Below are 15042 nucleotides of genomic sequence, written 5' to 3'. Positions count from 1 at the left end.
CGAGAAGCACGTCCGAGGGGAGACCCATGACGAGAGGAATAAGATGACATACGTAGAGCAACACTGCGACCGAGACGCGCTGCAATCGAAAGCCTGAGGAGATGCCTTAGTCGGCACTAAGTACCTTTCTCGTCGGCGATCGGATGGGTATACGGCGATGGGCACCACTGAGACGTAGGCACAACGCGGAGAAGCAGCACTCATTGTACAGACTACAGGCGGTTCATATACACGCTGCTATGATTTTTCAGTCTAGAATGGAGCATGAACTTGCAGTGAATGTTGGGTCTACTTACCAGTAACCAGATTGTTGCCAAATCGGGCGACTCTAGTGATGGCATGGCGTGCGAAGGTAGCCCGGACACGGTCACTCCTCCGTTCGGATTAGCGCGTCTGACTGCAATTGATGGCAGATGGAGCTCTGTACTTATCTCATCATGTGGGCGAGAAGAACGCAGAACCAGATATACTTATACACTCGAGACGCCGCCCTCCCGCACGCTGTCACGGCGTATCCTGACCATCGACGATGTCCTCCCTCTCATCACTGGACACCTCCAGCGTTCTCGCTGCCTTCCTCACCGTCGCAGTCGCCGTCGTCTCTTATGTTGCCTACCGCGCGATCGTTGTAGGCCGGCCCCCGCCCCCCTGCCTCCTGGCCCGCGACCTCTCCCGCTGATTGGCAACCTCCTTGACTTCCCCAGCTTCCATCCATGGGAGACGTTCTCCAAATGGGGCGACATCTACGGTGCGCGTAGCTCTACTCTCCTTCGCGTTCTCCATGCCAGTCATTGCAACTTTGCGCCGGCGCTGTCTTTGCGCTGACAGAGTCTGCAAGTAATGTCCGGTATCAGCCCTCCAGCTTTGACATCACCCTCACAACTGACGTGCGCGACTGATCATACCACCGTTCCCTCACAGGCGGCATCGTGCACATCAGCGCCCTCGGCCAGAACATCGTCATCCTCAACGAGCCCCAGTACGCCATCGACATGCTCGACCGCAAAGGCGTCCTCTATAGCGACCGCCCGACGCTCGTCATGGGCGGCCAGCTCGTCGGCTGGGACGAGGGGCCCGCGCTCATCCCCTTCTCCGACCGCTGGGCGGAGTACCGCCGGCTCTTCAGCCACTTCATGGGCACGAAGGCGAAGATCGACGCCTTCAGCCACGTCCTCCACGAGGAGACCAACGTCTTCCTGAAGCACGTCCTCGCCGAGCCCCGCGACTGGGTCGAGCACACGCGCCGGTGCGCCCCCTCCCGCTCCATGTGCTCACTTCACGCCGCTCACGCGACACGCAGGTTCGCAGGCGGGCTCGTCCTGCAGCTGGCGTACGGCTACCGGGCCTCGGACCCCGGAGGCAAGGAGCTCGTCAAGCTCGTCGACGACGCGATGGACGGCTTTTCGGAGGCGACGATGCCGAACGCGTTCCTCGTCGACGTTTTCCCCGTCCGTCAGTCCCTCCCCCTCCCTCCGTGACCGTCCCGTACCGACCATGACCTCGAAGTGCGCTGCGTGCCCGCCTGGTTCCCCGGCGCGGCGTGGAAGCGGAAGGCACAGTTGTACCACGACTACCTCCAGGAGATGCTGCGGGCCCCGTTCGAGCTCGTGAAGCGGCAGATGGTGCGCCTGGCCCGAACAAATCAGTCGGATCGAAACTGACTCCTTTTCCTGTGAAGGCTGCAGGCGTCGCGCGTCCCTCCTTCACCCAGAGCCATCTCGACTCCCAGAAGCTCTCCCCAGAGGAAGAACGCACAATCCAATGGGCAGCCGCCGGGATCTACAGCGGTACGTCTGTCCCTCCCTCCCTCAAAGCCCCGAGCGTGGCTCACCACACCGCGCAACTCAGGCGGCGCGGACACCGTCAGTCCCGTCCTCTCCGTCTGTCTCCCCGTCCGTATCCTGACGCGCACTGTGTCTGTAGACCGTAGCAGGCATCAGCTGCTTCATCCTGGGCCTCGTGCGCCACACGGCGGAGCAGCGCACCGCCCAAGCCGAGCTCGACACCGTGCTCGGGCACGACGCCCTCCCGACGCCCGCCGACCGTGCGCGCCTGCCGTACTGCGAAGCGCTCTACCTCGAGATCATGCGTTTCTACACGTTCGGCCCGCTCGGTGAGTGCCCCCATCTGAGTAGTAGCTTGTCTGGGGCTAACGGAGAGGAACGTCGTTCGTTCTTTGGCAAGGGCTTGCACACGTGGTGCGCGAGGACGACGTGCATGACGGGTACTTCATACCCAAGGGCTCGATCATCGTCCCTAACAACTGGTGCGTGCACCTCCGCTGTCCTCCGTCCTCGATGGCCACCGCTGAACTCGCACTGACACAGGCGATTCTTCCACAATCCAACTACGTACCCCGAGCCGGACACATTTGCACCAGAGCGGTTCCTAGGGAAGGAGAAACAGTTCGACCCGCGCAAATACCTCTTCGGGTACGGCCGTCGGTGCGTGCTCCGCTTCGCCTCTCTCAAATGCCGCTTTGTGCTCACACGGATCGCGACGCGCCAGGATATGTCCAGGCACGTCTCTGTCTCCGCGCCCGCCCCGGCCACCACTGACACCCCCACCAGGCCTCCACCTCGCCGACGCGTCCATGTGGCTCGCGTGCGTGTCCGTCCTCGCCGCGTTCGACGTCGCGCCCCCCGTGCACGACGGCGGGCCCGTCGTCCCCCCGGCTCGGTTCGTGAACGGTGGAATCAGGTGCGTTCTGCCTGCATTTCCCCTCGCCCTTCCGCAATATCTACACTACCTCGTCCTGGATAGCGAAGCTGACGCCTCCGTATAGCCACCCTGAACCGTTCGAGTGTGTAGTCCGCCCGCGGAGCACTGGCGTGGAGGCCCTCGTGCGCGGGCTCTCGGGCAGCCTCTGACCTTTAGGGCTCGATAACCCGGCGAGTCTGTATCCGGCTCTGTGTACGATCGCGAAGCTAGGCTGTATGAGTCGTTATCTCATGATCTAAAGGGCTCCGAGGCGACGTATCGAGATACTTGAACGGTTGTATTCGGGTTTTCTGAAGAACCTGCGTCATCGTATGCCGCATCGCCCGGCGCGACTGGCACGGTGGACGTGGGTATCCGATGGGCGTACATTGACTGGAGCCAGTGCTGCAATGTGCCTCATCTCGGTGCTCAGCATCGGACAAGGGAGCCCCGACTTATCTGGACGTCGGTCGGACGCGAGGTGCTCTCCGGCGGCGCTCCGCTTTGTTCACGGCTCTGCAGATCCAAGTCAATTGGACACACTCTGCACGGTGGCCTCCAGTCCTGGATGGATCTCTAGGACTGTTTCGTCGATAGTTCTTGTCGATGGTACCGCTCTTTGATACTCAACTTTTGTCTTACAACCTGTGTTACGGGCTGGCTTACGAGCCGGCTTATGCTTCACTTTGAGCAACCCTAACTCTAAGTGTTGCTCCCTGTTGTTTGTATGCTTACTGACCGCCTGTAACTCCTATAGCGTCTGCGGCCGAGGATCGTCGTACATCGCAGAGTTCATTCGGTCGAGCTCGGAGAACCAACCTCCGTGCATGCATGTTCCTTCACGCACATACTGCTGTCCTGCCTCACCAGCGGACCTGGAGCTCAGTCTGGGACTTCTGTAGTCATGGCCATGTGCCACGGAGCTGTCGCATCTTAGGGTCAGGAGGCGTATACGTACTCGCTTTCGGCTTGTAGAGCACCGGGTGCTGGCATGATCGATGTGCTCGCAGCAGGCTCCGAGGTCACGACGATACCCTGTCTGAACCTAAGCGGGAATTGTGTGTCCTGAGATGTCCATGTCAACGCCGGTCCTACGAGGGGCTCAGTTCGACGCATGGGTGCTACTGAAGCTCACTGCTCGTACAATCACAGTGAACGTGTGTTGCTTGTCCATTCTGTGAGTGGCGCGACACCAAGCTGATGTTCCCATACAGGACTCTGGGCCCGTGAAAGCTACTTAGTAGATTCTACAGTGCGAGATGCGAAGCCATGTCCCTGAACTTCATCAGCGAAAATAATATGTTCATCTACAACGCAGAGGTTGGGACATCTCCATGTGCGGTACGATAATAGGATCACAGCTGTCTGTTTTGTGTGTTTATGGTTTGGCTGATGCCCAACAGGATCTGTACGTCACTCTCACTCTCCCATCACTGTATGATCATCATGCTCAATCACAATGCATTGCTCAGCACAATCATTGGTGGTGACTGGATGCAGTTTCCAGCAAATGGTTCTCCTATCTATTCAAGTTCCTGACATAGGTCCTGAGGCAATGTGGTATATTTTTGTGGATTTGTCAAGTATGTGATTGTGGCAGGTCCATACCTCTTCACACAGCTGGCACTTCAGCAGGAACTGATTAATGGCCAACAAAGGAGACTCTATCCTCTCATCAATTTGAGCCATCTGTTGGGATGTTCACTTGTGAACATCTAGTAGTTATAACTTATCAGTGCTGAGTATGTGGTCTACATGACTGATTCAGTGACAATATATGTCAGTGCTTCATGACAGAGAAACCAATACAGAGTCCTCTTCAAGTTCTCAGGGACTATCTTCATCCATGACCTCATCAGGGACAATGTCTTGTCCATCCACATTACCCAGTGGGAGGCCTCCCTCATCAACATATCCTTCATCCTCTACATATTCCTCAAGGACATCTTCATCCACATTGGAGATGACTTGGCCACCAAGGCTGTTTGGCCCTGTGAAGTGAAGATCAGACATAGAAGCTGTTGTTACCCCCTGAGATGGGTTTGCTGCATTGCGAAGGTTGAGGAAGAAGTGGGATAAGATCACTGTTGTGAAGCTGGAATGCATGTAAAATATTGAATACAAGCATCTAATTTCAAGTACTCACCTGATTGCTAGCTCAGTTACTTCTATTAATGCCTGACATTGATATTGAGCCAAGGAATTCCTTTGAAATGATGTGACACTCACTGATGTATAATGAGATACAATTTCCAGGATGTCCACAACAACTAATGCCCTGCCATGACAGATCAAGTCAGAATTGGAGCCTGCAACTGACTATGTATTGCCTCACCCAAAGTATACAGTGCCTGATCTGACTTCAGTGATTGTGTACATCATTAGATTGAATGTCTGACTTACCATCACGGAGTAGCAGTGTTGTCAGTGGAATTTGCTCCCCAATTGTATGGGCCAGTTTCTTCAATGTGAATGTGTGATACCATGTTGACACCAGCACAAGTATGTGTGCAGTAGTGGCAGTGGCTGCAGAAGCAGGTGTAACTGCAGAAGCCTGTGTTGATCTTAGGATACACATAACAGAAGACTTTACTTACAGCTTATAAAGTTTCAGTTGTTACATCATACATGAGAACTTTTGAATCATGGTATGCAATGACTTACCCATCATACACTGCAAAGCTGTGTATAGATATTGTACATCCAAATTGAGGGTCATAGAGAATGTATGCAGCCACCATATTGTACTGCAAGTTCATGTGAGTACAGGCATATCTTTCCAATGTGCATGAATGCATACCATGTTTGCTGCAATCTCTGGAAGGAATAGTGTAAAAATCAATGAAGGGAGTTGCCAATGCCTTCCATTAATGGCGTAGACACGCAAAGCTGCTATGGCTAAGACCATAGAATTAGCTACTTTGTCAATGATGCATATCAAGAACATACCTGCTGTGGCAACATTGAAGACAATTGCAGCTACAGTTGAGGCATAGTACCAGGCCATTTGGCTATAGAACATAACATTGAGCAGATGATCATGTCTGTTACTCCTGTAGCAAACCTCTGTAACAACACTAATCAGCAAGTATTGGATATGGACAGGGCACAACATACTTTGCAACCAAGGGCAAATTCAACCCCAATGCTGGTTATACCACTGAGCAGTGTTGACAAATGCAGGATTGCTAGCAAAATCGATGGAATGGACACCTTGCGGTTCCACAAGAATTTAGCTTGCTGGTCAATAGTCAAGCAATAATCAAATAGGTAGAAGCCTAGATTCATTAAACATCTGCACAAGACATAAGCAACACTACTCACAGAGTGCAGCCATCATGGCACAGTTTTGGGAAAACCTGGGTTGTAGAGCTACTGTTAGTGGTCAGCTATGATGCACAAATGCAGACTCACACAAGATTGAGCTCCTCTTGATAGGCTTGCGCACTGATACTAGTAGAGGTGTTGTTGCTCATTGTGAGTGTTCTTCGAAGTGCAGATGTCGTACCAGTGCCGGAAATCCTAACGACTTATAGTGATGTTTGAGGGTTATATTTGTGCCATATCATTCACCTTTATCTGTCAATAGGATGACATACGCAGCACTGACCTTCATTCCATATGATGGAATGATGAGGAGAGCGCCCCACTGTTGTCATCCAAATGTCAATAGCATGCGATTCGCACCTTGTATATGCACCCGATCAATGCACATCAGAGATCCGTCAGCATTTCGTCCACAACCATGAGCCAGCAGACTAATGGATACCCACCCGTACGACAAGCCAGGGCCCCTCCGTTATCGTTGATTGCCTGCAACGGTCGACGGCGGCACATGACTGAATTCCTTGTATACGTGCGCAATGCACGCGCAGCAGTCTTCCATTTTGAGGAAGTCGAAGTTGACGGAGGCGGTGTGATGGCTTGTCCGGCGGCGTCATACTCGAGCTAGTGATTTATGTCAAAGTCGTATCATGCCACAATATGCACTTTCATTGATCGGAACATTTGAGAACAGCTCCTGTCACCGGCACCCGTATCTTCGTTTCTTCGCCGAAGGGAGTAGATGCAGTGTCAGTAACCGACGCGCTCGTATCTTGACCGACAAAGATCTCACCTGGCCTAGTATAGAGTCGTACGAGGCCGCCCACATGGTTCATTGTATCACGCGAACTTGAAGCTTGTTCCGTGGCAAAACTGCCTGACGATTCAGCTGCCAGGAACGACTCCAAGCTCGGAGCCGCAAGGCAGCGCGCACCATCGGTGCATCAGGCTGTACGCCCCAATGGTCTCAGTCAACCCTTCTAGATTTCGTGTACAATTTTGTACCTTTCATCTAGACTTTCAGCTACTAACATTGCACTACAAATTCCCTGTGACAGTAGTGCCCTACTGTACTGTAGTCAATTGTAGTACAATGTAGTACACCGTAGTCTAGTACACCGTAGTCTAGTACACCTCACTGTTGTACAAGCCAATGGTGTAACTTAATGTAGTACAACCGACACCAGTACAACCCTGTGTAGTACAACCCAGTGTAGTACAACCCAGTGTAGTACAACCCAGTGTAGTATACACCACTGTAGTACAACTGAATGCAGTACACGCCAATGCTGTTGTACACATTGCTGTTGTACAAGGTGTAGTACACGCTAATCTAGTACCGTACATGCTACAGTAGTACATGCTATATAGTACAAGGCAAAGTAGTACAGCCTCTGTCGCTGAACCGGTGTCGACAATATCACCCATTCTCCGAGTCTCACCACACCATGATCTAACCTCAATTATATGCTGCGTCTTCCACCGTGTCTGCAGCATTCACTGCCAGAGGTGTGACTCCATATGTCACGTCAATCCATTCCGACTCTGGAAAGCGCGCCCGTGCTTCCCGAAGAAGCCGTGAATACATCGCCGCTTGTCTATCAAGATATTAACCAGCAGCCTATCGGAAGGCTTTCAACGCACCTCGCCGCGTAGGCAGCCGCCCCTCGCTCTTCTTGGTTACTGCAGAATGTGGACGCGCGTGCATCCCACAACCGCATGAAATATGCGAAGAAACGTTGGACCCGCCGCATTTCTTCCTTCACAATCTCGACTTCTTCCCTCCAACGTGCAGTCCGCGCGCTCGCGCGAAACCACTCTACACGTGTAGCTGGACGATACCTTTGTCATACCGTATTCATCGACTGCTACACTCCCACTCACCTTCCAGCGCCCACTTCTCCAGACTCGACCCATGGTACGTCTGGTCTCGCCAGATCCAACACACAGACTCATGCTTCCTACCTGGTCGTTCTTCCGCGATTACAGGTGGACGACAGTCCTCCTCTCGCAGGGGCTCTAGGGTACATGGGTTCCCCGTGCACGCTATTCGGGCAACCTTCAGGCGAGTGAATTCGTACTCTTGGCGTAGAGACTCGATTTTCGATCTTTCAGTTGCCCTTAGTTTCGAATACCTGGTGTGCGCCTGTTGACCGAAGGTACCGGCGTTCTGTTGTTTGTAGAATGCCTCAAAATGAAGCTTCTGGCGGACTTTCCTCAGCGTATCGTGCGCGTGAGCTTCCCGCAGACGTCGTTCAGCCGTGAGTAGGGGCGCGAACTCGGCCAGCCGACGGATGACGGAGGGGTATGCAGAGGGCACTAGGATTGTTATGTCCTCTGCGTGGCCCGCCGTACTTCCCACCCATCCGCTCTGGTCAAGTTGCGCCTCTAGGGACAACAACTGGGCGCCCATGACCCGAGCCTGCCATATGAGCCAGTCCTTGATCTCCCCATTAAGTTGGTCGCGTTCGTTTTCGATGTCATTGAACAGCTCCGATGACGGTTCCTTCTCGTATGCCACAACCTTGGCCTTCAACATCCTTCTACGTACACATCGTCAGCACTGCCCAACATCCGTCGTGCCTCACTCACTGCTTCCGCTCTAGGTCCAATGCGGTCATGAGAAGTTCACCTAAATCACGTGGGTTCGCGTGAGCATTCGGGACCTCCTCCATTTCGTCCACCTTGCGCTTGATTGCGTGAGCCTGCATTTCAGCCTCAAGACCAGATGCATGTTCCGTCTTGAGCTGCATCAGGATGTCTTGCGTGGTTGGCGCTGCAGGGAGTGAGTGTCGTGTAGATGAGAGTTGCGTTTTACTTACCTTCGTCTGGGGCAGGCTGATAAGGGTTCTTGAGCTTGTTCTTCGTGTCGAAGTTTCTGTCCGTCTGCTGCGCGATGTACTCGGCTTCTTCAATCTTCCACTGTGCGAGTGGCCGACCGTTTTTGTGCAAAGTGGCCTCCAAATCGTCGAGTTGTTCTTGGTGTTTCTGGTAAAATGTATGTGCGTCCGTGAGTTTGGATTGCAAATGTCGCGCTGTCCCGACATCAGAGGGTATTTTTCTTCACGTTCACATGAGACTCACCCAACTTGAACGTCTTCTGTGCATTAAAATCCGAGTTGTGTGCATCAATCACGTCTTGGCGATGACCTGGGCCCATCTCGCGGACCGAACGTCCGATGGCATTCAGCACCGCCCAACGGCGCTCTACAGATTCCCCATCTGTGTTACCGACACCAGGCGTGTAGTAGAAAGAGAAGAAAAAGCGGCACAGCCCCGTATGCGACGCCAGGTGCCACTTAGGAACGCAGCGACGGATGGCAGGCCATGCCTCTCTGGCCATCGAAACCCCTGGGATCGACGGTAGGACGGACGCGATGTTCTTGAGACGTGACCACCAGTTGATGCCATACTTGCAGTGGACGTCGTACGACCCAATCATGAGGAAGAGCGACAAAAACCACTGCAGGCCCGAGAGTGTGGCGTAATCAACGTTCGCATACCGCTCACCGACGTGTAAGTCAACGGTGCCGCAAGGGAGAACGAAGCCGTGCCGTGTGCACGATAACCCGACCTGCCCAGACTTGATCTTGCCCTTGTAACGATCGGAGAGGGCGTTGAAATTGCTGCACGTTCCGGTCTCGTCTTGCGCATCCGAGTATACCTGCATCTTCTCTAGATAGTCGCGATAATCCTTGCTGTTGACGTAGTATGCGGCACCATCCATCAGGGGCAGGTCTTCATGATCCATCTTCTTGTCGTGTTGGCTGAGGCTGAAATTCCCGTCCTTGGCGTAATGCAGTGCATCCTTGTACCGCTCGTTGTCAGGACGGTCTCTCCAGTTGACATCCATGTTGATGTCGGGGTGCGGACATGCCGGGCACCGCAAGGCTAGACAACCGGGGTCGAGCTTCTTCTTGACGTCAAGTGCAAACCGTTTCAAGGTATGGACATAGTGGAATTGTCGGTGCGCCGTCATGAACTCCCGATATCGATCCTAGGTACAAGAGGTCAGCCGGTTGCTGCATCCCGCATAACGAACATACCTTGACATCTTCAAAGAACGCATTTGAGGTCATTCTTCGCAACGTACCATAGAAGTCGTGTGCAGTAGTTTTGGCTTGGAACGTGAGATGGCTGAACAACCGGAGTACATGCACTGTGAAGACGGTCTGTGGCCGCGAGAATGACGCGGGCCACAAACCTGCATTCCACAACTGGATAGGACGCTCCTCGATGTGTTGATCCTTACGACACTCACAGTACTGAACCGACAACGTGTGAACGCCTGTCGTATGTACGACTGTTAATTTGCTCGGCGGGTCACCGAACGAGGAAGGACACGGACGCCCGTGGTGGCCGACAGAGAAGACGAGGCCGAGTTCACTCAGCTGCATACGCTCGAAGAAGGCTCCCGTCCATCGCTCTATGCGGTGTAGAGGGTTCCAAGTATGGGCGTTGATCATGCACGGGCGACAAAGGAGCGGGGCATTGAAACATTCCGTGCAGCGAAATGGAGCGTCCTTCGACTTGCATTGGTGGCACGGTTTGCCAATGTTTGCATCGGTGTCGCGACGCCGGAAGACATTGAGGAGCTTCTGCGCCCATGTCTCCAAGAAGGTGGCCGTAATGGAATGCGGGGTCTGTGAGCAATGTCAACATTACCGAGGACCGGTACACAATGGAACTCTCACAGCTCGTGGTTTCTTCGAGCTTCCCTCCTCTTCACGCGGCTGATCCTCGACAGTGGCCTCAGGAAGCTCGGGGTCTTGGTGGACCACATCCGCGGTGGCCAACGTCTCCAGCAGCGACGGCAACGGAGGCTCGGGTGGCAAAGTACTTGCTGTGCCTCGTTTCTCGACGCGCAGGCCTGGGGACAAGTACTCGGTCGTCTCCTTGCCATCGGCGCCGAGAGACAAGGTCGCTGGGCCATCGGGTATGAGTTCGCCGCCGTCATCCACATAAACGTACGTGTTCGTCTTCTGGCGCTTCCTTCGCGGCATCGAGTGTGGTGGGGGTACTCTCAGTTTGATCACGAACGTGTAGAGACCGTCACGATACCACCCGGCCACAGCGCCGGTCGCGATCGGAGCTCAAGAGTTGGACGTGTGGTGGCGCAGGGATATTTGCGGGGCAAAGCGATCGTGGCGGGTGGCGAACACTGCCGGTTAAAGCGGCCCTTCTGCGTCAAAGCGATCGTTGCCAGTGGCGATCGGCTGGGTCGACGTGTGTGTCGGGATGCTTTGACAGACACAGAGAGCACATTGGTCATTCGATACTGGGCACAACTCTACATGCAACAGAGAAAGCGTCGAAGGATCGCGTAGACAAGGCGGGCCGGGCGAAGGGTGGAATTAGCGGCGGCCGGCATACCTGCTCGCTGGATGACATGAATTTTTCGGAATGGGAGGAGCGAGCGCGCTACACGGGTTACATACCACTCAGGGGGCGCACAAGCCGCCTTGCATTCCAATGCGTGTCCGAATGGCGACTTTGATCGTGCTGTGTTGATCTGCACGAAATGAGAGAATGCGCGCAAGATAAAACAAGAAATACGCACAGATGTGGAACAACGGTGTGTAGCTCGGGAGTGGGATACCCCGGGCGCGATGATGTTCGAGGGGTGGGGTGATCCGTTGCTTCGGGGGTAGAGGTGACATGAGTGGACGGGGGTGTACTATGAGAGTGGAGGGGAGACGTGCCGGGGAGTGATCTCGCAACGACGCCTCAGGCTCGCCGACCTCGTCCTCGGTTCTCCAAGCCTTGCAAATCCCTCTGTTTCCGACTCGTTCCTTGGACTCTGTCCTGTCTCGACCTTGACCTCGTTCCGAAGGTGCCTCACTCTCGCTCTGCAGTCACTACGCTTGCTGAACTCGTTCCGTGGTCACCTCGTTCTCGTTCCGTGGTCGCCCTCCTTGTTCCGCAGGTTCCTGTGCTCGTTCCGCGAGCTCCTAAGCTAGCCCTGCTGATCCTTGTACCCGTTCTGCGAGCTCATATGCTTGTTCCGCGAGCTCCTATGCTCGTTCCGCGAGTTCCTATGCTCGTTCCGCGAGCTCCTAAGCAAGTCCTGCTGATCCTTATACTCGTTCCGCGGGGTCCTATGCTCGTTCCGCGAGGTCCTAGGCTCGTTCTGCAAATCCCTGTACTCGTTCCGCGAGTCCTTGTCCCCGATTACGTGGCGCTGCGTTCGTCCGAAAGATTCTTGACAGCCCGAGTAGATCACTGATGACCAACTCGGGGAGATGCCCTCAGCTCCAGAAAATGTGATAAGAATGGATGCGAGCCAGGCTCGCAGCCGTAGATTCGGAGTGGGGGCGAACTAAGGTATGTACATGTCTTCGTGCCACTGTATGCCGCAGAAAGCTGACTAAGAGTCCGTGGTTACTATATATGGTAACTAATGCGGAATCGTACCAAGTCCAATGAGTACAATATGTATAGGGTATCGGAAGGGGATAGAAAGAGTGGTATTTGTGATCGGAGGGAACAGCACGGCTCGGAGGGAGCTTAAATGAGGGAATATACGTACTGTCTGGGCCTATGTGGGGGCACTCCCCACAACGGATGAAGGGTGGTCACCGAACTCGAGACCGATTCGCGTATATGTTCAGGTGATGTTGCGCCTGATATGGCGGGAAGGCAAGGTCAGGTACATCGCGGAAACACAAAATGAATGTCTCACAGAGTGGTGCACTTCAGGTTTACGGACGTCTCATGCATGACAACCGGATAGATACAGAACGAGGGGTAGCCAGCAGGAACTGCGAGCAGTGGACATAAGGGAAATGATCCAGATACAACGAAGAGACTTACACATCTCAAGTGCATGTCTCTTGGAGGGATATGCCTGTAGGAGGCGTGTTAGGGCATACGAGTCAACGAGAGTCACTGTGCAAGACACACGGACGTCCGAGTTACCTACGAGGTGACAGAGGGAAATATCGGTCGGGATGGGGCACGGAGCGCTGGGAGAGAGACGAGGCGAGCACGGTAGTAAGTCCGCCCAGACCTTGGTACAGGGGGCAATGTGAGAACACGGCGGGAACACGGTCAGGCAGTACGGGCGCTCCTCCTCCTCGGTGCGGTAGACGCTGCCAGGCGCTTCCAGAGTCGAACTTGCACTTACATCTTCCACTCGCGCAACAGTGCCGACGCATTCTCTGGGTTCTCCTCACATTTCTGCTTCCGCTCTCGCTCCGAAACCTCTGAGGCATCGTTCTGCGACCAGGTTAGATTTCGATCTTCCTGCGCGAACGTGGCTAAGGCGCGGTATATCTGCGGCCTGGCTTCTCCTCGTCAAGCTCCAAGCTGCAAGACACGTCGTCGACTGGCACACTACAAGATATCTCGTGAACCTTCAAGTATTCAGACATTTCCCGCATTTACACGGCCTACGCCAGTCTAGGAGAGCCGAAAGACGCGTACTACGTAAGTCTGTGCGTCACAGTATGCCTTGCGGTGTTAACCTGCGTTTCGCCACTCCGTGGGACCACCTACATCCTCATGTCCGGGGCGACTCTGCTACACGTCTCCTGAGTGAGTATGCATCACTTATTTTGGCGCAGAAGGCTGCTGATGCGTGGGCCGGTAGAGTCAGCTTGCCTCAGACTGCCCGCTGTGAGCACGTCGTCACTGGAAGTGGGACCGAGAACGAAGGCGGTGTAAGTAGAACGGACTACTCATCAAGGTACGGATCACTCGTCCTATGGGCTGAAAGGTTTTTGACGCACATCGGCGTGCAGACGATTCTGTTGGCGGCGGTCCGACGACGTCGCACGCTTGGTGTTTGTTCATTTGACGTGATGTGCAGGTATGAGGCCCGTGTCTTTCGTTGAGCTCACTGAATTGATTCATCAATGACTCACGCCTAGCATCGTAAGATATGGCGGACGCGAATCTTCACCGGCCTATTCAAATCACCGCGTTCGTGCTCACAGCGTCACCGGAATCAGGTATGTACGGTGTTCCAACCTCGGGCTTCCTTCGCTTTATAATGAAAACATCTGTAGAATGGGGCTTGAGCTTGGGCCCTTTCGAAGCGAAGTGCGCAGCAATTGCCGATGACGACTGCAATGTCATTACCACACCCTGCATGGACTGGATCCCCGAGTTTCCGCGAATCTCCGGGCGAGAGATCGTTACATTTAGTGACGGCCTCTGGGGACCGCAGGAGTACACACGCTGGCCTCAGTTGTACAACGAACGATGCATTCACCACGCCTGTATCCCCCTTCGAGGGTCCGAGTATGCGCCGGGGTCGCAGGTGTACGAAGGACTGGGTTACGATCCGTGGGAGGAGTCGAGGACATGCGGTGTTCTCGGGTTTGGGTATCTGAAGGGGGAGATCCTCACTGAAATGTGCACAATCGCAATCGCGGTCATTTCACGTTACGAGGGGGCTGAAACCGCCGCGCGGCGTCGCGACCCAGGGACTTTCACTGCCTCATCAGGAGTTGATCGACGGCTAGGCGCGATGTTATGCCTCCTCCTGAGGAATGCTGTGGACCGTCTCAGAGCACTCCCCAGCACCGACCTGCACGCTCTAGTCACCGCCAGAATGGCTCACCGTCTGATGCTCGAGCTGTCCGGTCTGACGGTTTATTATACCTTCATTGTCACTCGGATCGCCAACACACACACCCATGCCACCTCTGTGTTGAAGGTCCTTGGCGCGTTCGTCCGAAACGATACTGCTGCCCAACTCTTTCATCGTATCGGCCTTCCATTTTGGTACATACGGCCATGGACCGCTGGGCTCTGTATCCGCCGGGTGGTCAGACCTCGTCATTGGAATACCGAACTCAAAGACGAACCAGCCTGGCCCCGCGTGCCGAAGTCATGGTATGACCCCGACGGTACACATCCATCAGGAAAACCCTCTTTTAGGAATAACAATGAATATCATATTATTACTGCGAAAAATGTGTAATTGTAGCCATTCACGTGTTCGCTGTAGTAGTGCTTTATTCGCTATGGTCCCGACCTCGACTTGCGAATAACAGGATATTGTGGCGAATG

General features: G+C 54.2%; 4 protein-coding genes across 4 annotated transcripts; 2 read left to right on the top strand and 2 right to left on the bottom strand.

The window, feature by feature from the left end:
- Positions 1 to 529: 529 nt before the first annotated feature.
- B0H18DRAFT_951712 (cytochrome P450) lies at positions 530 to 2870 on the top strand (the record flags this gene model as incomplete). Its single annotated transcript, XM_048042036.1, has 12 exons — positions 530 to 628; positions 721 to 748; positions 922 to 1246; positions 1301 to 1452; positions 1507 to 1622; positions 1679 to 1787; positions 1849 to 1862; positions 1924 to 2113; positions 2185 to 2266; positions 2328 to 2444; positions 2509 to 2700; positions 2786 to 2870. The coding sequence occupies 12 exons, from the start codon at positions 530 to 532 to the stop codon at positions 2868 to 2870; spliced, it is 1509 nt and encodes a 502-aa protein (XP_047898455.1).
- Positions 2871 to 4527: 1657 nt separating this feature from the next.
- On the bottom strand, positions 4528 to 6176 carry B0H18DRAFT_1188531 (uncharacterized protein; the record flags this gene model as incomplete). Its single annotated transcript, XM_048036027.1, has 11 exons — positions 4528 to 4795; positions 4847 to 4878; positions 4930 to 4978; positions 5036 to 5051; positions 5104 to 5244; positions 5365 to 5374; positions 5501 to 5517; positions 5650 to 5711; positions 5765 to 5766; positions 5818 to 5995; positions 6115 to 6176. The coding sequence occupies 11 exons, from the start codon at positions 6174 to 6176 to the stop codon at positions 4528 to 4530; spliced, it is 837 nt and encodes a 278-aa protein (XP_047898454.1).
- A 1449-nt stretch (positions 6177 to 7625) lies between these two features.
- Positions 7626 to 10538, bottom strand: B0H18DRAFT_870111 (uncharacterized protein; the record flags this gene model as incomplete). The annotated part of the gene is made up of 6 exons (XM_048040072.1): positions 7626 to 7866; positions 7905 to 8567; positions 8617 to 8800; positions 8847 to 9059; positions 9109 to 10021; positions 10071 to 10538. Coding segments are annotated over 6 exons (2682 nt in total), but the record flags the coding sequence as incomplete, so codon positions are not given.
- Positions 10539 to 14101: 3563 nt separating this feature from the next.
- On the top strand, positions 14102 to 14800 carry B0H18DRAFT_843740 (uncharacterized protein; the record flags this gene model as incomplete). Its single annotated transcript, XM_048039525.1, has 2 exons — positions 14102 to 14441; positions 14478 to 14800. Coding segments are annotated over 2 exons (663 nt in total), but the record flags the coding sequence as incomplete, so codon positions are not given.
- Between the last annotated feature and the right edge of the window lie 242 nt (positions 14801 to 15042).

The sequence above is a fragment of the Fomitopsis serialis genome, assembly GCF_022376445.1.
Source record: "Fomitopsis serialis strain Sig1Antser10 chromosome Unknown B0H18scaffold_6, whole genome shotgun sequence".
Taxonomy (NCBI): Eukaryota; Fungi; Basidiomycota; class Agaricomycetes; order Polyporales; family Fomitopsidaceae; genus Fomitopsis; species Fomitopsis serialis.
Note: the sequence above shows the minus strand (reverse complement) of the source record. Positions and strands in the feature narration are given on the sequence as shown.